At 45.4% G+C, this 25350-nt stretch overlaps 1 protein-coding gene across 1 annotated transcript in view; it reads right to left on the reverse strand.

Annotated features, from left to right (window-relative positions):
* chst15b (carbohydrate (N-acetylgalactosamine 4-sulfate 6-O) sulfotransferase 15b) overlaps window positions 1–24814 on the reverse strand; it is a 32620-nt gene extending 7806 nt beyond the window's left edge. Inside the window, exons 1-3 of the mRNA XM_084485295.1 lie at window positions 24647–24814; window positions 7465–7952; window positions 4272–4608 (exon numbers count right to left, since the gene is read on the reverse strand). Of these exons, the coding sequence (XP_084341421.1) occupies window positions 4272–4608; window positions 7465–7935 (808 nt within the window). The 5' untranslated portion in view covers window positions 7936–7952; window positions 24647–24814. The remainder of the gene's footprint in view (window positions 1–4271; window positions 4609–7464; window positions 7953–24646) is intronic.
* Between the last annotated feature and the right edge of the window lie 536 nt (window positions 24815–25350).

Genomic DNA, 25350 nt, shown 5'->3' on the forward strand with positions numbered 1-25350 from the left:
GCTGTGCTTTTTCACATTACAGGCTCACAAACACTCACAAAGTGTTCAAAAACGCTCCCAGATCGGCGGCCATGCCATTTTTTTTATTTAATCTTCCAATTAAGGAGCGGCGGTGGCAGGCGGGCGCTGCCCATGCTGAACGGCTGTGGACGGATGTGTTTATCTCCACGCGGTGGTCGACCTTACGGTCTAATTACAGCTGACCAGGCGGCAGTGGGCAGAGGGTCTCCGGTCCGTCGCGGGTCGTCCTCTCTGCGCCGCGTAACGAGGCTGAGCTCAGACGGCCATTAGTTCCACTCGCTGCTTTGATGGAGCCGCACTAAACAACCTTCGCGATCCACCTCTCCAGAAACACCCTGTGCACAACGCCTCCGGGCGCGTTGCCGTCCTGTACTGTTGCGACGCATTTGTTTGTTTCTCTTTGTGGTTGGGTTGCTCTTGCACGGGGTTTGGGCAGGGGTTAAAGATAAAATAATATAATAATGATTTTGGTTTTCCAATATGAAAGATGGTTAAAAAAAAAAAACGTCTGGCAGAAATACCCGAGAATCCCACGGTGAGGTAATAAGGTAAATATATACGCAGTGCCGTGGGAAATTAAACAAGAAAATGTCTGGAAGACTTTTGATCATGAGAGAGAGAGAAGTGTATATTAACAGAGGCGCCCCTCCTCCGACTATATTAATGTTGTGGTTATTATATCTCTCATAGAAGACCTAATGGACTTTCTGAATAAATAAGTTTGATTGCATTCCTTATGTTGACTGTACAGACGCATCAACATTCGAATCAGAACTGACCCCATGAGTTGTCGTTTTAAGGGGAGGGAATCACTGTGCTATTTAACGAGTGCTTTACTTGAGTCCCATTTTGAGAATGTTCACTTAAGTTAATAACCTTAGTTATTCGCCGTTTGGGGACTTTTACTCTACTACATTCGAAAGCAATTTGTGATATTTTTACTTCACTTCATTCATTGTAACGCTGATTTCTATATCAGGGTTGGAATCAATACACTCTTCTCTTTAACTTACTTCTGAAAATGTCTTATATCTAGTACTTTTACTTGAGTTGGAATGTTCACTCACATTTTTACCAAAGGGATTTTAGCTATTGATTCCTGTCGGAGCTTCTACTGTGAATGAACTTTAGGAATGATAATAAAAGCAGATAAGTGTTGATAAGTGATATTATTGAGACCATCAGAACAGCATCTATTCACCTCAACATTAACCATTTGAAGAGCAGTTTCAAGAAATGCTTGCTTGCCAGAAATGCCTCGGTAATGATAAAAACTGACCACATATATTATATCATGTAAACATACACGTACATGTACATGTATGCCCTTGACTAACTCTAGTTATGCCCAAACCATGCTAATCCTGGGTGTTGATGACTCCGAAGGTTCTTCTAAGACATTCATTATGTATGATTTTCTGCTTTCTAGACATTAGAGTAGCCCTTAGAAAAGCAATCGATATCGATAGTAGATGCATTAGTCGGCACTCTGAACTTCCATTATCCGGGGTGTGGCGAACAACTCATGGATCAACGTTTGACAGATCAGTGAACAACAAATAACATGACATACTGTCGGACCTTCCTTTTGATATGTCTAGTTTGTGTTTCTTTGAGCTATTAACTACTATGACTTGAGAGGGACTTTTTATTCCACCTAAAGTGAATTATTTAATTGGTACTGATTTCAATCCATTTTTGGGTAGGACTATTCTTTCAGCTCAAAAAAAGGCTAATGAGGGCAAACTTGATTCCTGCCTCCAGCAACTTGATTGGCCAAAAAGAAATATGAAAGGAAAGGAATAATAAAAGGAAGAGAAACACCCAAGATTTCCCAGATTTGAGCTGGTTTTCTAGCTGCTCTGATCTGTGGAACTAGATCCTCCCTGACTCCCGTGGAACGAGGTCCTCGTGAGCTCGACTCTCTGAACCATCTGTGCTCCGAACCCAACGCCCTTTTTAACATCACAGCTGCACACAGAGAGAAGGCAACATGTGAGCATCTGCACATTCACACTCTAGTCTAGAAGGAGGCTGGCTTGGCATGGGAGTAAAGCCATGCTATCACAGTAATTGTGTGTGTGTGTGTGTGTGTGTGTGTGTTTCCAAAGTGTGGCCCTGTTTGTGTGTGTGTGAGTGTGTATGTGCGTGCGTCTGTGCATGTGATTGTGGACCAGTTTGTTTTTGTGTGTGCGCTTGTGGGTGCGTGTGTGCGTGTTTGAGTGTAAATCAGTGTGGACCGTTGGTTTGTGTTTCCACAGGCCTGCATGCTAAGTGTGAGTGTGGACCTTCTTTTGTGCGTGCATGCATGTCTGAGTGTGGACCTCTTGGTTTAAGTGTGTGTGTGTGTGTGTGTGTGTGTGTGTGTGTGCGCGTGCGAGCGCCAAGTGTGTGCGTGCAGCTGCGTTGTGGCGCTCCACATGCAGTTTTGTGGGGGGTTATCTCTGAGCTAGACGACTGACAAATAAGCACGTGTTTAAACTCCATTAGGCCAACTTGGGAGGGTTGATATTGGCAGCCGGCTGAATCGCTCTGATAGCGCTCGCTTGAAACACGCCAGTGATTTCCAGGTGGTAATAAAGAACCGTTCGCAAACAGCCCCATCTCCCAAGCCCAATCTTTTCACGGCCTCGCAAGATGGACGGATCCTCTCAGCAGAACGTGCGCCATGTCCATTAAAACCGCCAGTGCATCCTTTTCATCACCCGCTCTGTCGAAAAATCGATTTCATACCGATTTACATAAATCCGTTTTTTGAGTTAGAACGCTGAAATACAGCGAGAGTCACGACACATCAATTGCAAGGGACCACCGCAAGCAGGAAACGGCAGTGCGTGGGTGCACGACGCACATGTGTGGAGTCAACGTGGCAGGGGGATTCAACGTACGCCCGAAAGGCATCAAAGGGCACAGAGGGCCTGACATCTGCCGGTTTTTTAAGAGGCTTTCACCCGCGCTCCAACCAACTGTCTGTGGCACCGATAAAACGGTAAAAAATACTGTAGCTGGAGCCGTGTCCCTCCACGCGCGCCCAGCCAATGTATAGTGCGCTAATGAGCGCCGTCACCACACGTGGCCAAACTTCCTGAGTGCCAAAGCGGGAGCCGACCTCACCAGGGGGGCTCTATTGACGTACTCTGGGTGGTGGAAACAACGCAAAGAAGATCAGCACTCAAAATGGATAATGGAGGCGCTATTCATCTCAGCAAATAAATACCCATTAGCGTAAAAAAAGCAAAGCCTCTTTGCTGTTGATCCATCTTCTTTATATATATTCAATTCAACGCAGTGGATGACGAATGGCCCAATGAACGCTTATTTTATATGATGTGTTATTTTGATTCCTCGCGTTAACGTGTGGGAGCAGAAAAGAGCGGAAGAAGAGATGACTGATTTTGAAACTAAAGCGACCAAAAAGACGTCCCCTCCATCTCTGTTCCCTCCCTCTACGCGTTTCTCAGCCAATGAGAAGTGTTGCATTCACGCACCTGTGATAGACAGGCCAGATGGATTCAAAGAGTCAATCAGTGAACAGATGCCCTGCCTAAATGATCGGTCAAAATAGCTCAAAATAGATAGTTCTCACAGAGCATTTCAATCACTAGTAGCTGATGGATAGCTGTCCAGCATTTCTGTGTTAGAAATATGCCATTTCTAACACATTGCTAACAAAGTCTAGTTATTATAGCTCTTAAACACAATATGATTTCATGGTGATCACTAATATCTGTAAAATGTTGATGTAACTTCTTTATCGTGTTTTGAGTCGTCAGCAAGAGAACAATAACTTTGTAGATAAAATGAGAGAACCTGCCCTGGTGAGAGAACCTTATCTTTGAGGCAGAACGAAACCATTTGATCTGTCACAAACGGGTCAAACGCAACGATTCGATACGTATATTTCAAACCCATTTTCAAAATATCAGCTTCGCTTCTTCACATATTGTTCTGTTACCCTGACCAGACGTTGTGAGGGGCAGTGGCTCGCACAAATAAACCTTCAGTTTGATCCCATATATTTTAAAACATTCCTAAAGACAAAAACAGCATACGCAGTAGTAAAGCGTTGGACAATAAAACGATAGTTACATTTTCTCAGGCCATAGGGCACTTAAGTCAGCCAATGAGGGCAAAGGGGGCGGTGACCCGGGGCTACTGAAGCCACACCCCTTTGCCGAGGTAGGTACCTTACAGACCATCGATCGGTAAGCCTGTCCCCACTGTTACCTGCGGACGTTCCCGACACTCACCGAACCGTTTGCGCGTCCACCAGTGCGGCTCCTTGCTGATGCCGAACCGGACGTCGGGGTGCATCTTCAGGCGGTCGTACAGGTCCGTGGTGCCGCACTTGGGCTGCCCGATGATGTAGAAGTACGGCAGGCAGCGCGTGCGGTACAATTTGCCGTCCCAGTGGGACAAGTGTTCCCGAAAAGAGTTCCTCAGGAACTTGAGCAGCGTGCGGAAGCGCTTTGAGAACTCGTACTTGTTGTTCCCGTAAGGGTCCGTTGTGATGTTCCCTGTGTATTCCTCGTACCAGCACGGGTTCTTGAGGCCCGGCAGGAACTTGCGTGGGATAACGGAAAACATCTGCGAAAGACAAATCAAAACGGACCATTAACCCCACGCAGAGTTGTAGAGTCAGCTCTTTGGGTTTCCCAGACCAAAGGCTTGACCCTGAGGAGGCAGTCTCATGAATACTGCTTTAGAACGGACAACCCCAATAAATCCCTATTTAGATCCAGATGTATTGACTCACTGGGGGGGAGGACACACACACACACACACACACACACACACACACACACACACACACACACACACACACACACACACACACACACACACAGCTTAGTCATGTCTCAATCGTCTGTGGTTAAGGCTACATGCCGATGTCACAGCCCACATTCACATTTCCCTCACATTCTCCAGTTGATTCAACACCGCAATGGCATCGCAGTAGACGATGACTCACGGGCTGACAACCAGACACGGCACGAGTAGGAAGACGATTGCAACAGCACCCTTGCAGGCACGTGGTATTGATTGTCCCCCACAGCCACAGCCAGAGCCAGCCGCCTTTGCATTTGTGTGTTCAATAAGAAATAAGGTGTTGCACATCGGACTCGGCACACTCTCACTAAACCACCGCTTGGGGTGACGATGGATCCACAAGCGACAAGCATCAGGGCTCTGAATGTAGGAACAGTCCAGAGGATTCTGCCGTGGACTCGGTTCAGAGGGCAATTCGCCTCCGTGGCCTAATTGTATCTCTTGCATTAATGAAAATAGAAAAGGCAACGAACGGATGATTGCGAAAGAGTGCAGCTCGACTGAAGCTGGCAAAGACGAGCTGTAGGTTGGCGTATTGATCTGAGTCGCCCTTCCAGGCTTGGAGGCGAGAGTCCATTTCTATTGGGGGGCCTGGGTCTCTAATGCCTGATTCCTTTTTTTTCCCCAATTCTTTCGGCCCCGCCTTTAATTATCTTCTCCGTGGCTTTTGCTTGCCACCTCAATGCTGTGTGTTACTTTTGCATTGTGCATGCATTAACTTCCAGTTCCAGTCCCGGAACAAGCAAGCAGCACAGTTTCCTGTGCTGCATGCAACCTAGGTGGCTTTACTGGGCTCCTTAGACCTGGACCAGTTGATGTTGAGTAATATTGTAGAGTTTGAGCAATATCGTGTGCAGAGTCGCTGTTCCATGCTGCTCTGTCAGATCTCGTGTGTGTGTGTTGTGATGGCTGTTTTAACCTGTCTGCAGCGATTGCTCCATGCACCACATGGGTGTATCCTCACCCAGCCCAGAGTCAGGCCTGATCAGCCACACACAGACCACACTAACGTTAGTAGCGGAGTGGCTGCCTGTTTGTTTTGAACTAATCTTGTGAATAAAGTTGAGCTAGCTATGAAGGGAACGTGCTTCCATGTGATGATTTCAAGAAAAATGGCTAGATTAGCATTAGTCAGCGTTATTTGGCTTTAACAATGAACGTGATGAATTATAGAGGTTAGCTATTTAGTTGATGTCTTGCAGAGATTAGCAACATAGTTCCACCTGAGTCCCCCTGTGCACGTCACGTAACGTTAGGGAATTTGTAGTGCGTTAGCAGTTCACTGAACTAGAATACCCTGGCCCGTTTAAACATTCATTATTGTGGTCTACTGTGATGTTTGAGTAGCCCTTGAAATTATTTATTTCCACATGAAGAATCGCAGACTGCAATACAGCTGAGGAAGAAAGGATTTGAAAGTAATATAAAAGAGGATTTCCTGGTAAAAGCTATATACCAGTGTAGCATTAGCTAGATATATTAAGGGCATTTTGACGTGACGTTTGAGAGCTGTCTTCACATACTTGATTAAGATGGTAACCTTGACATCTCACATTGCACCTCCTTTGTATTCACTACCTCTTGCTACCATGTCACCAAGCATCTCTCAAAACATTTGAAGCATTGATTGATCATCCTCAGAAGACAGCACAACCACACTCGATATCAGCTTTGGCAAATTGGACATTTGGGCATACAAAGTGGAGTACTGCCTTGAGGTGATATAGAGATTCACTTTTAGGTTGCCTGGAAATGTTTGACTGTCTGCCTTTCACTATAACCGTACCTTTCCTTTCAACTTGTAAACTAACCAAACAGTCTTTACCCAGACCCAGAAGTTGACTCTGAGGATGCAGTGATGATCCTGGACTCTTCAGACAGTGAATTAGATCACTGATGTTTTTGTCCAAATTCGAGAGAGGGTTAATATTCGCGGGACCCATATCTATCACGTCACTGTTTGTGGTGCATTTCATATACATCTGTGGTCATTACAATTCTCATACACAATGATGGCGCTATCTTAAATCACATCCCACCCACACCCATCTATTTAACGTTGAGAGCACGTTTATCTTCAGATAAAAAACTTTGGGTGGTTAACCAAACTTGCCGTGAAATAAGTCTTGATGCTCTGGATTTTTGCTTTTGAATTTTCCACAACGTTAAGTTTGGTTGCAGCCACAAACTTGTAAACTTTGTACTCATCGATTAGATTCGTAGCGAAGCGTCAAATTGGGGACAAAAGTTTGTTCCGGTAGGTTTGGTTTGTACTTTGTAGCTGTAAACTTGTTATTCACACATTCAACTTTTTTTTTTTTTCCCCCGTCTGAAAACATTTTCAACCAACAGATAGATTGTTTAACTGCAAACCTGATTTGTAACTGAAAACCTGTGATGTGTAACTGCAATTTAAATCAATTACCGTACACATTCACACATTTTGAGTAAACATTTTTTCACCCATTCTTCATAAAGTCAACACAACTACAATCACATCTAACACAACTACAATACTTTTTCACCCTAATTCGCTTCCGTAAACATTGGTAAAGTGAGCTCCCTGGCGATGCACCGTTCCTAACGTACAGCGTCGCTTCTCGTTTCACTCACGTGCGGCTCGCTGCTGACCAGGGCCTTGCGCTCGGGGAGTCGCCGGCTGCTCTGGAACTCCACCCGTGCCACGATGGACTTCACCACCAGCCGGACGTGGGCCAGGTCCCTGGTGGTGGACAGGTTGAAGTCCCCGGGCGCTGGGCTGACCGGGCTGACCGGGCTGACCGGGACGCCGAAGCGGTACGGCGGCGGGGTGAGCAGGAGGCCCTTCCTGTCGGCCAGCAGCATGTAGGAGGCGGTGACCAGGAAGGTGACGGTCAGGAAGCACATGAAGCTGCACACCTTCAGCCTGTTGAGGAAGCCCAGCGCGCTGCGGTGCCACGCCACCACGTCCCCGCGCCGCACCTCCAGGACGGCGAAGAGGCCCCCGGGAGCCGTGTCCGTGTGCAGCAGCAGCACGGGCCCCTGGCCGTAGTCGTCGGGCGGGGCGGCGGTCAGCAGGCTGTACTTGTAGTCCATTGGAGTCATGGCTCCGGGCCGCTCGCCTGTGGAGGCACACAGTTTCACAATGTCAATGTCACAGTCAAAGGGAACTTTATTGTCAATCAGACCCATGCAACAAGGTATTACACAGAGGATCCAAATCGCATTTCCCCATGCTCCAAATGTGCAAGTAATATTTTGAACACACAACATATAGCATAATAGTGCACAAAGATGACAACAACAAATAAACACAACATATACAGACAGACAGTAGGCATAGACATTATATAGAATATTCACAGTGGGCCAGAGTGTAGTTCATTTTGACGGGCAATAATAAAAGGTGCAATATAGTAATAGCAATAAAAAAAAGTGCAGAATAGCAGCATGGAGATAAATAGATGGCATATAAACATTTATGTTCTTGTGCATATGCCTTGTTACCCCGCATTAAAGCTGCACTATGTATGGTCTGCCAGTAGCGACCTCTAGTGGTTTGGAGCTGGAGCAACGGTTATTTATGTGGGTTTATTCTTGATTTTCGCAATTTTTTTTAAGATAGTTGCCGTGATAAGCAGATCATTCAGTGCATATTCTTCCTTTGTTTCCATACAGTCTGTGATTAGTTTGTGACTAAAATACATGAAATTATCTCTCAAGAGTTCTGCTGTAGCAAGGTAGGCCGGCTGGATCCCAACTTATGCGCGAGGTCAAAGCACCAACACTTTCACACCCAGTGCCGTGGCTGGAGCACACCGAGATAATCTCTGAGGTTGCCCCTCCGCTCAGAAAAAAGATAGCCGTTTCCCGCCTGACTCAGGTGGGATTCATTATGTATACATATTGACTTCTTCTGGCCCCTCCGGTTCTCATCGTTGATAACGATGAGACCTCCACCACCCCTGAAGCCCGGTGCAGTGCAGTGGTGCGCGGCCACAATATGGATGACTTGATAAGGGGAGGACCGCCCGGGGGGGGGGGGGAGGGGGGGAAAGCAGCTTCAACGCCGGCCCCGTCTGCATCTCCAGAGGACAGATAGGGGTACGAGGCGGTGCAGGTGTAGAAGAGCGAAGGATGGATTGTGCCCTGTTTATTGCCCAATGGCGTCCCACGCAATGTCACACGTACACGCAGACATGCCCGCATTAAAGGGATAAGTAAACCCGTTTTTAGCATGTTAAACGAAATGTGATGTCGGAGCAGATGTGACTTTCGTAAAGGTTTTAGAAAAAACAAACAGGAGCAGGGGCGAGGGGCGTTGTCAAAACCCACGTCACACCTCCTCGAGCTAGGGTACGCAGTGGATAGAGTATTACCACTCTCTGGAAGAGCGGAACTAGACCACAGTAGTAGACTTCCGCTATATTAGACAATTCCCCTGTTGGACAACAGAAATCTCACAGAAATGTTCACCCAGAGTGAGACCCGAAACTTTTTCCAACTGAAAGGGGGGGTTTACTTAACCTTAAACCTTAAAAAGTAAATACAACATTTTATGAGATATGAGGTCTTGAAGATAGGGAGAGACGTGTCTTTTTTTGAGAAAGTTGAGTAAATCCTTAACGCTTTGGATGCTGTTGAAGGCGTCCAAACAGAACGCCTCAAAGGACGGCGGTGGACAGGAAAGCTGTGAGCTTAAACGTGTCTGTGTTCTACATGCCTGGATTTGAAACGCAAAGCAAGCTGAGGGAGGGTGTTGTCCTATATATATTAATATCATACCGTGGTGAGTCATAACTTGCGCACGCACATTCTCACACACACACACACACGTTTAGACATTAACCTTATGTGCACAAGCACCCACTGAGCACTCCGGGAGGAACGGTCGGTAAGCAGGGCTTATGCACTGAGAACATCACACACACATTAAACACGCACACTAACACACACACACACACACACACACACACACACACACACACACACACCCAGCACTATTCTGTCCAGCAGCATAAGCAGGAGGGGGGGTTACGGGGCCAACACGTCGCTGACCCCCCAGCAGTCAGCCACAAGGGTAATGAGGAGCCCCCGCAGTGAGGGGCCCCAGGCTCCCAATACATCAAAAAGCTCAAGTCTGAGAGAGAGCGAGAGAGAGAGAGAGAGAGAGAGAGAGAAAGAGAGAGAGAGAGACAGACTGTTTTGAATGGACTCTGCAGGTGGCTGTCTTTTTCTTTTTCATTATAAATGAACCTAATTATTTTTGTGGAAGGCCAAATGATTTTGAATAAGGACGGTAGTTAAATGGAAATGTAACGTTACTTTGCATATTGCACGAATGAAGCATTGCTACACTTCTGGAGGGAGAATAAACGACACGTTGGAGTTCTTGGACTTGGGACTTATTTGGCGAGTTATTGGTTTTCAAGGGGGGGGGGGGGGCAGTATTTTCTTCTCATCATTTTCACACATCTTTCAAGTTTATCAAGTCGATAGGAGCATACTGGCAGCCCGCCACACCACACACACAGCGCTCTGCACGGCTGCCTGTGCAGAGCTCCTTCCGAAAGCAGCAGACACTCGCTCAGGCATCGCTGCTTTGGTGGAAAGGAACAACGAAAGGAAGATATTATAAAGGGGGCCCGCGGCTGTTGACAGCGTTTGTCCGGGGGTCCGCGCGGCCGTCGGCGGTCCTTGTGTTCCTGCAGTTATCGACCGCCTCGTGTGCGTCTCCTCCTCCTCCGTCATCCCAGAAGTCAATGATCCCCAGGGGCCCGAGGTCATTAAACATTTAACACGGATGCAGCGAGGATGAAGAAAGAAAGAAAATACAAGAGAGAGCCAACGAAATGAATGCAGTCAAAATAAACAGGAAAAAAAAGGATTGAATTCTCTCCGATACCTCTCAGGTGTGAAGCTGTATTTTTTTTTTATTTAAACCAGGTTGGTCTCATTGACATTCAGCACCTCTTTCATGAGGAGCGGCATCAGAATAACATTATAAAGCTGCGTTGTTATTGAAGTAAAAATTGATCCACGCAGAAATATTCCACGTACCCCCCGTGAGATGGACCTCCTATTCTTGGTTCGTTATTTTTTGCTTAATTTCACGTTACCACTAAATGTCAGCTCATTGCTACCCATTGCACTCCCCACCCTCCCTGGAGGAGTTTGTCCTCTGCTCCTTTCTTAAGCTCTCTGTTCCCCCAAAAAAAACAATTTTTGGGGAACAGTCGTTTCCCTTAAGGAGGTTTAGGCTTAGCGGGGGGGGGGGTGGTAAAATGAAGCCCTTTTTTGTGACTATTACTGTGATTATGGGCTGCTATTGTTCTGTACCGGATCGATCAACCTGGTTGAGACGCTTTAAGCTGACAGATTTCTGTGTATTTTCATTTCACCGTGTTTTGTGAACGGCTCATTAGAGACACATTCACACATCGCGTCTCTCTCCTGTCAGTCTAAATGTGTGTCGGACTAAAGAAAGCAATCAGGCAGCTTGTCTAACGCTCTACTCTGCTGTCCATCTCACCACCGCCAGGCTCACGGAAAATCCAAATGGCCAGCCGCTAATTGGCCACACTCTCTCTTCCATTCTGATTCCTCTGCGACTTTTGTCCCCCCTTAAAGAAATGTCGATGGACATCATCATCATGTTTGTGCCCGACACAGAACAACTTTTTTCTGCACTAGACGGGGGCACAGCAAGTACCAATGCAATCTATTCCCCTTAGACAAACAAGTTCCCAAAAAGGGCCTGTCCATCATACTGAACGAGACGGCACAGTCTGTGCAAAAAATAAAAACAAGTCATAATAAATAGAAAACTGCAGGTTGAATGCCGAGGCATTTTCTGTGACCTTCCTACGGTGCCCTGGAAGCATCGATATTGATTTATTTTATGTGTGTGTTTCCTACAAAAGTTCTTGCTTTTATTCTGCATTTAATAGGTATGTGACAAAGGAGATGCAGCTATGTCATCAAAGTTATATGGTCACACACACACAATCTACTGAGTTCTGCTTAAAACAAGTATTCTGTTGGATGAGAACCACAGCAAGTGCACTAGATGGAAATGCTCCAACTACTTCACACACACACCATGCTTATGAAGAGCTGTTATCAGTTCATGACAACACTCTGCCCAAAAGGAATAGTTAACACATTTCCCCAGGGCCTCAGCCATTTCTTGTATATTCCACATTAAACAATGATATGAGGTGCTGGAAATGGCATTTGTTTTTTAATAAAAAGGCAGAGCACAACATTCATTCAAATTCACGAGTATAACTAAGGATTAGTTTCAACGTTTTCCCTACAGAGAATACTTAAAATAACCTTCAATCCTGATAGAGTCTCCAGTGCTGCTGGGCTGTAGCACTAACCAAATTACAAATGCATAAAATATTTCTACTTATCTTAAATTTAAATGAACCAAATGAAAGTAATGGCAAAACAGCATGGTTTCCATAGTGGATTCCTGGTCTACGGCAGTGTAATTTAGTGCTGTGTTACGTCACGTGCCTAAACCTGCCACAAACAGAGTAGAGAATAAAGGTTATCAGTGACTGAGCTGGGCCGATAGGCTCAATGACGGATGGCTCTGTCGGTGCAAATCAATACTCTGAAGAAACCCTAATCCATATCACTAGGAACCCAATTGCACGGGTTAATCACCCCGGTGACCATTGCTTCCAGGGTACAGTACCCCGGGGGGGGGTTGGCTAGGAAACAACGTTGCAATGATTTTCATGAGCTGATTTAAATTCCAAATCAGTTTGTTTGTGGACGCCTAAAGCTGGGTTTATACTTGGGCGCCGTGGGTCTCCACATCACCGGCGTAGCAGAAAGTGGCACACAAGTCGGGGCTGCAGAAACCTAGATGCAAGTACAAACGAAGAGACCCCGAAGGTAGCTATTCGATGCAGAAGTGTAATACTGCCTCTAGCTCTCATACTGCATAGTGTGGTTTGGTTACAGCAAAGCTGAGCGGTTCTCTAGAGGTAGAGGTGGTAGAGCCGTTCTGCTGGCTATCGAAGGGCTCGCTGATTGTATCCAGTACCTTGTGAGCTGATGATTGCTGACATTTGTGTGCGCGTGCGCGTGTGTGTGTCTGTGTCTGTGTCTGTGTGCGATTGGGTGAATCTGAGGCATTCATTAATCGCTGTGGCAACTGTGGTAAGGGAACTGCTCTATGCATATTAGTCCATAGATATTAACATTGACAAGCTGTCATCCACTCGCAATAATACAAACGGGAGGTTCAACTCGGCTGCATAGCCGTGTTGACACCCTGTAACAATGTGAGCTGTACTGAGCAATTCCATAAAATGGAATCACATAATAGTGGAGTGAAATAGCAGACCAAGGAGACAAAAAAGAAAAGGATAACCCAGTCTGTCAAGTTGTTTTTCATGAACAGCGGCCCCGTGGAAATATACTGTTGAAAACTCTCCTGACACACTGAACAAATCTTCCCAAAGAAAGCACTCTAGTTATACCACACTGTGGACCGCCGAGTGCTAATCTATCACAACATAGCAAGCAAACTCTAACTGTAGAAGGATTCCAGATGCATCAGGTAAGACAGCGGTGCCCTGCACAGTACAAGTCCGAGCTGTGTTGTGCCTATAGAACCTCCATTTCTTCTGTGCTCAGATATTCCGATACGGTCCCTGTTTGGAAAAAGCAGCTCTTCTGCACTTCTTCCTCGTCGTGTTTTTGACATTTTCAATGAATGAAACGAGTCGCCTGTTGAACTCAAATCAAAAAAAATAACACAGGAAGTGAGATCTGGGGGGCAGGGACAGAACGACAGCCGTGCCTCGCAACCTTTGACTTTAGACGGACAACCAGATGGTTGTCCGGTCCTCTGGCGAACCATCTCACATGCGAACAGTCAACAAATTATAAATGAACGCGTACAGTGCTCGTTGGAAAGCGTTGATGAAATGCCTAAAGAGCCACTATTTACAAAATCTATATAATCTGAAAGAACGATCACACTACATCTATTCATCAAAAAATATTGCCATTCAATGTTATTCAATCAAGATTCTATATCATTTTTTTCCGATCATTGTCAAGGTACATAGAGTGTGTATTTTCTTTAACGCTTCCCTCAAGGACAGGAGAGAGACCGCCTCGCAGCACAAACTTGTCGGTGTCACCACCGTGTCAAAAAGCGCAGAAAGGGGGGGGGGGGGGGGGGCGGACGGGGGGGGCGGACGGGGGGGGGCGGGGAGAAAAATGCTTTTCCGCAAGGCCACTCACAGTAATTACAGTTCAGCGCGGGGCCACCGGAACGGGTGACACGGCCCCAGTGCCCCATGACGGCCCTGCGTGCGGTGGAGCAGGCAGCCGTGGAGACGACGACATGACTGCACACAAGTGGATGTTCCCAAAGCCGCCACCCACCAGTCCTCTACTCTCCTCCTCCCCCCCTCCCCCCTCCCCCCTTCTCCCCCTGGGCATCTTACAACGGGGGCCGTCTAATTAAAAATAAACAGATCCTAACGCAATAACCGCCGTCGCCGCCGGTGGAAACACATCCTGGAGGGCGGAGAACCTGATAAGACGATAACCGCCGAGGCATAAAATTAAAGCCCGACCGCGAGGTGAGCGGAGCGGGGAAACACAACGCGACAAAATAGCGCCGGGACGTGGTGTCGCAGCAGCGGCCGCCACAAGTTTAATAATCAATATTTAAAGAAGGAAGGGCTCTTATCAGCCATCAGATGTACCTCATAGCCCCCCCCCCCACCCCATGTCCAATGATGTAAATCATGCTCTTGTAACACCAGTGTGACGGAGAAGATCAATAGTCACTCTGGTTCAAGGTACTCTCGTTCTTCATCTTCCCAGACGGATGCTCTGCCCCCCCCCCCCCCCCCCCCCCATACACTTCCCATGTCCCCCCTGACCTCATTTCCAGGAAACCCAAACACCCCCTCAGGCTTGGATGGATGGGATCAGACCCAAAGACGCGCCGGTCTTTGGGTCGGGACGCTTTAATCTGCCATTAAGCGTGTGGCAGAGAGCCGGCCCTGGAGTCATCAGGGCCCCCCGAGCCAGAGTCGGGGGGTGCTATACGTCCAGCGCTCGGCCCACCGTATCTTTTATTCATTATTGTAATTTCTTTGGCAGCCTCGGCCTTAGGTGAACAGAGCTGCTAATAAGGGGATCATAAAATGAATTGGCAATATGAATTATTGATTGGCCATAGTGGTGAATAGGTTGTGAAGGTTGTCTGGGAAAAAAACTGGGTTCCGAACGAGCAGCCGTTGGCCTTGGAGAAGAAGGGCATGAGATTAAAACAGTTTATTCAAATTTAAAACCCATTTTTCTATTATGTATGCAATCTCCTATATCCTCTTCTCATTGCTTTGTTCTTTTACAAACTCATTAGATGAACAAATGGCTGCCAGGCCTAATGGCATATTTCATTATTTTATTTTAGGCAAATTCATATCTTATGCAGCACCGAGTTTGAAATACTGAAGCACATGAAGACAAAAATGCAAGGCTGGATACTCAAATCTGAATTAAATCCAAAAGTTCAAGTGTGACTAAGGAAATGCAACAAAAAAATCCAGAAGAAAGAATACTTGTCCTTAAATCTGTCAATCTGTTCAATAAAAAAAGAATTCCTCATTGAAGATAGGTGATGAATTTTTTTTTTTCCACGATAGAAGGACCTTTAATGAAATTAATAATTGAGGAGATCTTCAGTGAATGAAGGGGTGAGTTTGAGGGACAGATGTGAAAATGGCTATAAATCATTCAGTGGAGCTAGAGCAGGAGAAGACCTGTCTATAAACCAATCCCAAACTTGTACACAACTGTTATCCTAGAAACAAGTACCGTATACCAGTGAATATGTATTGTAAATGTGACTTGGTTTTATATGTGGATATTGTTTTTATATTTAAAAAAAACGAAATGCATAAATGACCAAATAAATACATAGATGAATAAATAAATAAAGGGAACAGCGAAACAAAACACTTTACTTTTGTCTCCTGAAACACGCTTTGACTGAATAAGTATAGACCTACAGCTTAATGGCTTGAGGGCTATTAAATCCCCCCACTCCAGGGTAGTGAAGCAGGGGATGAGTGGGTGGTGGTATGTGACTTCACCTCCATCAGGCGAGTGGGAGGATCGGGCGTTCCTGAAATTAGTGAAGTGTGTGCCAATCAGTTCCTCATACCCGAAGCGCGAGCAAGCAGTGCCAGAAACGTGGGCTGCCTCCCACCAGGTGAACTCTAACCCAACCACATCCGGCACCATTTGCTTGTAAAAGAATCTGCTATCTAAATTGAGGGGAATAGCACAAACACATTCTTCCACGATGCATGGAAATTTGGACGGAAATGGTGTAAAAACAAATCCTTCTACCTTTTTTGTTTGTCTCAAAGATCAGACTTTCTGATCTTTTCTTTCAAATGTGGCTGAAAATGTGGGTTTCACTATCTCTGGCTTCATCGTAACAAGGAAATGTTTACGGTTGACGGTGAGAAAAACTAAAAACATGCCTGGAGACTAATTGAGGCAAAGTGTCTGTAAAGGTTTCAAATAAACACCATGTAGACTTGCCATAATACTATAATAAATTAAAATCCTCCTGAAATCCTCTTCCGAAAGCCCCATCTTAACACTTAAGGAGGAGTTCTTCTTTGGTACAATATCCCTTCACAGAAACAGGAAACGGACAGAAATGCTTTTGGTTTCTGGTCCAGACTCTGCACCACCTACACCCAAGATGCTCTGCAAGTATCATAGTAGGAGTGGCTGATCCCAGATCACCTTTTCTTTCGCCTCCTATGATCCCGAGTTGGGCAGGCGGCCCGCAGAGCTGGGCCAAGCAGCAGGTAATTAATCCAGAGGGAATGTTTACTGTTAACACAGGAATGTGTGTGAACCCTCGGACTGCACTATAAACGGCTCCGGCTGCAACCAAATCACAGAAAACGTGGTGGATTACCGGCTATAAAGATGGAACGGAAATAAAGCAGTTTCAGAATTAATGGTTGTCCCAGGCGGATGTTGCTTTTTCAAATGCAGTTTTTGTTTGTGCCATATTTCATATAGTCCGCCTCGGAACATGTTTTTGCCAAAATCAGGGTCGTTCAGACACCTCTTTGAACCCTGCTATGTACTTAGGGGTCACAATGCATTTCAAGTGGGTGGACCGCTGAGGGCAAGCCTTGCCTTTCACAGTATTATGGCTGAACTGAGGTTGTTTTTGTACGAGCAAGCAACGTCCGGCCACAGACCACAGACCAAACAACAAAATGTACCAAAAGAGGGATTTTTTTTTTTTACAAAGAAATTAAATGCAGCGTGGATTTATTGCCCCTTGATGCAATAAATCATTAATTGGATTGTTTTCATCCTCAAAGGCAAAAGTGTACAGCTGCCACCATTAAAAAAACCTAACCCTTAGTAAATAATTTAAAAGGAAAAAAAAATCAGTGAAAAAAAATCAATGATTAGTTCCTTGAGCTTTTACGAAATATAAAATTAAAAAAATCACTAAACCTTTTCACATTTATTTTAAAATCACTTGCTATGCAATAGTTGTATATATATGCCTTTAGTGTTGACACCATAGACAAAACATGATGCTACGAGAGCCTCTAATGCTTCTCAACACTTGTGTCATCACATGCGCTGGCCTGCTAAGAATAGAACCACCACCTACGCAGCGGCACGTATGGTGGAGCTGTTCCACTTGCTCGCACAATACTGCTGGGAATGGGAAGACTACAGACTGCAGGCTGGTACCGGTGGGCTGCTGGTAGAGTCAACAGGTTTGGAATGCAGCCATGCCAAAATGCCAGCATCCTTACTGTACCGACAGCTTATTATTGGTTTCTGAGTATTATTGGTTTCTCTTTCATCTGACAAATGTACTTATTTTAAGTCACTTTGGATAAAAGCGTCTGCTAAATGTCCTTAATGTAAATGTAAATGCCACTCAGAGGCAAACATCTTTATTCATCACATACAGTTGACTTTTGAATCACGTTGAAACACTATGTATTTCTTATATACATTTTCTATCCTCCATTGTCTAACCCCTTTTCCATATCCTTCAACAACTGGAAAAAAAATCTGGAAAATTGACCCATATTTCTACTGGTCTCTGTTCGCACTCCTGAAAGTGGCAACTGTTTTACTTTACCCAAATCTTAATCTTTAATGTCTGATTCAATCCGATTTAAAAATCTAATTAAGCTTTTTTTTTCAGTTTCTTCCAATCTTTTTTTCTTTGGGGTTTAACACTTTAACAATTTCTGCCACAATTGACATTGTGGGAATCTCAAGGGAGTTTCAACAATTACCCATTTCAATTAATAATTAAAAGGTTTTAAGGAACTTCACTGAAGGTTAAAGCATGAATTCAATTGTTTAAAGGATCTTTACATAATAAAGAAGATTTGTATAATTTATCCGGTTTTCATTGTCTCAAGCTCTTATTTTTAAACATTGTAATTTCAGTGTGCAATTGGGCCTGAAACTTATTTGCATGAACCTTTCCTATTCAGCGTCAATTAATAATTAAAAGGTTTTAAGGAACTTCACTGAAGGTTAAAGCATGAATTTAATTGTTTAAAGGATCTTCCCGTAATAAAGAAGATTTGTATAATTGATCCGGTTTTCATTGTCTCAAGCTCTTAATTTTAAACATTGTAATTTCAGTGTGCAGTTGGGCCTGAAACTTATTTGCATGAACCTTTCCTATTCAGCATGCTTTGGTAGTTTATTGCAAAGACAATTGTCGTAATGTCAGGGCTACTACACACAACCTAGGTGACTGCCACACACGGGGTTAACCTGTGCAGTTTAATTGCGCTATATAACCGATGTGTACTTGGGGGGCCAGGTGAGGCTGCTTGAACCAGCCATCATCTACACACACATGAGAGAGAGAGAGCCAGAGAGAGACCAGGGGAAGGACTTATCCAGACTGCTGCCTTTCATTAGGTTGTAAAGGTTAATGTTGTCAGAGACTATAAGCTGCAGTGACATTCAATCTGGAACCCAAATGAATGAGAATAACATATGTAAAGGATATGCTTCTCTGAGCTGCCCACTGAGGGGAAGTGAATGACGGCAGCAATTCGAAGCATGCCAACCCTCTCTGCTAAACTGAATCCAACAGCGACCTTTCACCCCTCGACGGATGACAGACCGATCGGCAGGTGTGTGCCAGTAGTTTATGGATCTGAGAGAGTATTAACATGCAGACGTTGGCCCTTATCAAGAGGGAAGCACGGCGACCTGTAGGTTATTCTGAAGAGAAAGAAAAAGCGGCAGCCAGTTTAAGTGTCCACCGTGATGGAACTCGTCTTTCCAGGAACGCACCGCGGAAGGAGTAATGGGGAGAGGAACACGTCTCTGCCTTCCCCCCGCGGTGATGTACAACGCCAGGGTTTCCCCCTCTGGTCGGTGCTGAGGTCCATTAGGGTGACATCTGGAAGACTCATCCTGGAGCCCAGCAGAGCTACACCACCGCCACTGTGTTTCTGCTAACCTAAGGTATTACAGCGCAGTAAAAGGGAGTGCAGCAATGGCCCTAGTGGTTGGGAATGACAGGAAGCAAAAATCATTTTGGTGGGTATAGTATATCAAAAAATATATGAGGTAGACTGTGGACTGTGGTTTAGAATGATATAGCAAGTGATCCTGACTCAAATCTTTATTTTAGCCTAACATTTGTGATGTAACCATTTCTGTCTCTACTAGTCTCTTCTTACTTTGTAGATGACTATTGATGATGACATAAAATCTAATTGAGTGTTTAGTGTTGCAATGGAATGGCCCCAGAGTAGTCTCACAAATCAGCCTCAAGATAAACATCACTAATGGCCACAAAGTGACCATTAGTGATCTGGAGTGGAAGCAAATGGAGGCATTTATTGTTCACTTCACTAAGCCAGAACCGTCGAATAAGATCAGAAAATTGGATCGCTTTACAGCAATGTGATGAAGCCATTAAGAAGAAGCAACATTTAGGCTATTACTACAATCCGACTGTAAACCTCTGGAGACACTCGAAAACCTTGTGCAAAATGGTTTTCATGATGAGGAAACTTTGCCATCGGTATCGTTGAGTAGCAGTGCTGACCAAGAAAGTACTTTATCAGAGCCTTCGGTGGAGACAGAAAATGGTCTGCTATCCACACACGGCATTATAAATCCATCAGCTCTCAAGAAGGTGTCAACTATAATAGAATACATGACTAAGTACAGATGGTGGGCAGATAAAAATCGACCTTATTTTGTTACACGCCGTTAAGACAAGCAGTGACCTTTAGCTTGGCAGGAGATTCACTTCCTTCCACTTTGCCAGAATTCCCGCTCAGCAAGTTGCTTGTCAGAGCCTGTCCCTGATTGCTTTCTTACAACTACACTGAATAATCCCACGATTGTCAATCGCCACCTTTTCAGTAGAGGCTCAAAAAAAACAAAGTAATTGAGTCATTCTGAAGAATAGCTTGTTGGGCCATCCACAGCTCTCATAAGAATGCCTGATGCGATTTGGGTGGATGAGCCCATCCATCCATTATTTTCTGATGGCAATCACAGCAGTCAAAGTAGCCCACTCCTACGCTGCATTTGCTAGTGCTGCCAAATGCCCCGTAGAGAGGGCTGGCTGAATTTAAGGCAGGGTGTCTCACGTACATGGCACAGCACCCTGAAACGACAGCCTATGAAAGATTTATGCAACAGAAAGGTTCACCGGTGACAGGTTTGACGTTGAAAGCAGGATGTTGAAGAAACACTGACACGTATTAATGGATGGCGGAATAGCCAAGCACATCATCTAACAGAGTACATCTAAAGGAGTATTACAAAGGAGAAGAGCATTTGGACAGTACATTATCACTGACTTACTTGCCATGCTTATGCAAACATCATGCTCTCTCAGTGTGTTTCACTCAGTGAGTTTCTGCACTGTATACCTTCTGGGCTGTGCTGTGCTTTGGTTTATTTTAAAAAAGAGTTTGAAAACCAGGCTCAGGACACCTTAACTGAGACTAAGATGAGATCATTCAGGGGAGACCTTAGTGAGATTTTGACTCGAAATCGACTTGTGTCTCTGTGGGCATGCCATGGTTCTCTACAGTACAGGCGTATCCAGAAGTTGAACTACTTGTCTGCAATGTATAGAGACCCACGGTGGCTATTCGACACAGAAGAAGAATACAACCTAATGACCTAATAGATAACCTGTTTATGTGCTAGCTTGTACAAGCTAGCGCTTGTTCACAATGAAAAGATTTAGATGGGAATTCCAAAATTGCAAAAAAGACGTTTCCCAGGTTTGTGAGAAATCACCGCCCTCAGGTAAGGAGGTCATCGACCTCAAAGTATCAACGATGGCCCAGAAATGCAAGAACTGCATTTCTGATGACTCCAGCATCTGTGATTAAGATAGCAGACCCAGAAGCTCATGGGACTCTGTGCTTTGCTGCTTTGTCTTGGCCTTGCCCTTTCTGGTGCACACTTCCCGACCAAACTGTTGTGGAAAACCAAAATAAGGTGACATGCAGGCTTGGAATTTGGCAGCCTAGCATTGGGAAATAGCGGTGTGCAGCACGACGGTCATCCGGGCCGTTTTAGGGGTTGTTTTGGGTTGTTTTGTTGTCACAAGGTCAGGAACCATAACCCTTCGGGGAAAAACATGAATCTGTTTTTGTAAAACGTCAAAAGTGTAGGCTAGACCTGTTTCCTAAGCATTCCGGGTGGTAATAAGGGTACTTAAACCCGTTGTTGGGGGTCATCCTCAAATGACAGGTCTGTATTGTTTGGTGAAGTGGGGATTTGAGACGTCTTCAACAGTGTGATATCAAGGAGCACTAAGTGGACCACAGCTAAACACACCACAAGAAAATATCAATTTGATGTGCGTGTCGTGTGAGGAGGGGCGGGGTTGTGTAATGCGTCACAAAAAAAACAACACAAAGACGTTCCTCTGACAACACGCAGGTCGGACAGTGAAGCAACACCGTCTACATTCCTGCCCTGACGGAATTGCCAATCAACCACGGACGTCCCACCCAGACTTGTAATGCTGCTTTCCTAGAAGACGGGAACACTCTGGCTTTGGAAACACTTTATGATTCATCAGCTCCCGGGAGGGACAAACAGGTTAAACACAATCTGTGTAGTGGTGTAGCGGGAGCCGTAGCAGGTCAGGACAAACCCCCAAGTCTCTGTTGTCTGGGAGGTTAACAGAAACAAGACTTTGCTTTGCTGTCAAGAAATGTCCTTCCAACGGAATATAATATCCACATTATTGTTCAATAATGATTGAATTCACCATTGAATCCAACTTATTTTCTGTCCTTTGGGGTGAAACATAAACAACTACCACCATGAATGGACTTTTCCATGTAGTGTGACACGAATAGGGAGTGCATGGCCGGGCCTATTACTGAGTGGAGTGTCATTACGGGTGTTTCACCGCTAATGGACGTGTAAGTCAACACAAGGAAAGCTGTCAGACTGCAGGCTACTGGCTCCTATAATCACATTCACAGGAAATGGAGTTGATCTAGATGATGCCAAAAAGGTCTTCTCGCTGATTGTTTTTCGTCGTGTGTGTGTGCTTCATGACTTGCGTTTGTTCTGGTCTGAATGAAAATCCAAATCCATGTGTTTCTTCACGTTTTGAGGTTTGAGTTCTTATTGTGTTGAGGTGTATGAGCTCCAGAAACACACAAAGACCTCCAACCATGGCCGAAGCACAAAGCGATGAAGAGGCTGTTATTAGATTTAGTTTTGCCGCATAGTCCTCACAAGTTAACTTGAACCAATGCCGGTACATTGTAAAGTCTTTATTACATTTGCCTGTATATATAAAAAAGAGGTGGTTAGCCTCAACCAGACCAACCAAACTAATAATTATATTTCGATGTACTTATTTTGCAGAGGCTTTAAAAATGTGCACTTTAGTAAAACTCTAAAAACACACAACGCCACGTTTTAAGTGCAGATAGAAAATACATAGTTTTACTTCATCTCTGACAATGTAATTTATCAGGGTGCTTGGTGCTGCTTGGGCAGCTTTGAGGTGGGATTACAAAAAAAATAAAGACAGTTACAAGAAAATAACGGTAATACACTCAACTGTGACATTTAAATCCTGCTAATCAGGTGTCCTGCTCGCCAGGCTAATTGCACAGTGCACAGACGAGCGGTATCTCCGGCTGTATCATCATGCGCCCACGTCCCCACCCTCACCCCCCCCCCCCCACACACACACACACCCAAATCGCCCCCCCCCCCCCCCCCTCCCCAGCCAGGGCAGAGACATGACATCTCCATACAGAGATGTGTGTATCCCTGTGTTTTATGGAGATGGATTCGGTCCCTTTTCCCCATTGTCAGTTCCCTCTGTCAGAGAATTCCCTCACATTAAAACCCTCCACTAGAATTAAAAGTACTATGCACTTCCTGGAACTCGCAAACATCCATCATTTAAAATCACCCTCATTTCTGTATATGGTAATTATTTCCGGGGAATATCTCCCCCCCCCCACACACACTACAGGCTATCTTACGAACACACACAGGACACATCCATTATAGGTATTCATTAGGCCGAATTCCCCATTGTCTCTGTTCGTTTTTAATAAGAAACTCTCTTAACCAATGGTGAAACCGCCTGACAAATCAATCTGGAACAAAACACGAAGCCATTGACCATGAATTAAGTGACAAACATAATTGTATAAATTGGGGTAATTAGTAACGTGACATAATTTGTGTGTGTGTGTGTGTGTGTGTGTGTCTTTGTGAGCGTGTGTGTGTGTGTGTGTGTGTGTGTGTGTGTGTGTGTGTGTGTGTGTGTGTGTGCGCGCGCGCGCGTGCGCGTGTGTATGTGTGTGTGTGTGTGTGTGTGTGTGTGTGTGTGTGTGTGTGTGTGTGTGTCTAAAGGTGCACTTTGCAAAAGACCAATGAGCCCTCGCACACGCATTAGTTAAACCACCAAACGGAGACCCGGAGACGTTCACCGCCCGGTGACAGGAGCGTTCCAGGAGAATCTCCTCCGCCGCTCCGGACAAAGAGAGAGCTAGGCGTGAGGACCACGCCGCTCACCGGAGAACCATGCCTGGGTCCCATTGGTCAGCTTTTGTGTGAACAAATCCTTTTGTTTTGACTCTCTCGGACTTTCACAATGCCAACATTCATGCCCGATTGGCCATTTGACAAAACGCAAAGACGCAAAGAAGAAATGTGTCTCTGGGTTTCTGCAGAATAAGACTCGTTAGAACTGAAAGCGTTTCCTCCGTAATGATGAATGAAATCCTATTCTAATATTGTCTTGACATGATTGTGTTGACAGAGACCAAGAAACAACCCAAATAGAACTCATTCAGCTCGACTTTAACTCGGATTAGAACAGAGCTCTAAGTTGAGTCGGAGGAGAATAAGCAGAGCAGCCTGATAAGCGGTGGATCCCAGCCGCTGGAGCCTCAACTCCGCTGGGCTCCGTGTCCCCTCCCGGGGCTCCACGTCCCCACGTCCCCTCCCCGGGTCTCCCGGTGGAGGGTCGCGGGTGCAAGTTCTGCCGGGATGGCTCAAGCGTTACCCGGCGACATCCAGACATTGCGTGCGTAAACTGAACAGATTCCACCGAGGGATGCACACGTGTGAGGGAACCGACGGGTCTAGTGCCGACTGTTTTCGATCGACAAAATATATTCATTCATATATTTTTTAATCTAAACTATTATTAACAACTTTATTAATTTCTTACGCCTCATCCAAAATAATATGTAGAAAAACAACCACCTACCATGAGTTTTGTGTTGCGGGCGGCAGCTCGACACAGCCCCACGTATCAAACTTTAATCGCCGGTAGGCCTACATCGGATAAGTCCATGTTGTCTACCGGACACCCAGGATGGATAATCAGCGGCCCTGCCGGGGTCCGTTCCGCGGGACTGTGGGCGCCATGTGCGGACATTTAGCCCCTGTGATGCGCCTCGCGTCTCCGGTAGTTGTGTGTGACAGCTCGTTCTGCTCAGCCCCCCTCCTCAGAGCCAGCGTTTGAATCACCGCCTCTGTCTGTGAGTCTCTCTCTCTCTCTCTCTCTCTCTCTCTCTCTCTCTCTCTCTCTCTCTCTCTCTCTCTCTCTCTCTCTCTCTCTCTCTCTCTCTGGTATAAAAGGTTGCAGGGGGGTCACCACCGGGGGAGGGGTTGCTATCTGGGGGTAACTGGACAGCTGTTCACTGGCAGACCAGAATAATTGAAATAACAACGCAGCATTTGTCACAGATCCGTGGGCCTGCTGTCTAGAATAAATTTGAGGTTAAATGTAATTATTTCATCGACCGAGCCTCGATTAATAGACCTATAATCCTGCTACTTGCCTATTATTTATGCCTCTAATAGAAATGCGCCTCGCAGTTACCTTATTTGTGTGCACCGTATAGAAAATAAACTTGGACAACACAATAGGCCAAGGGCAAGCCATTTATCTGCAATGATTTATATATA

The sequence above is a fragment of the Micromesistius poutassou genome (assembly GCF_964030765.1).
Source record: "Micromesistius poutassou genome assembly, chromosome: 21".
In the NCBI taxonomy this organism is placed as follows: Eukaryota; Metazoa; Chordata; class Actinopteri; order Gadiformes; family Gadidae; genus Micromesistius; species Micromesistius poutassou.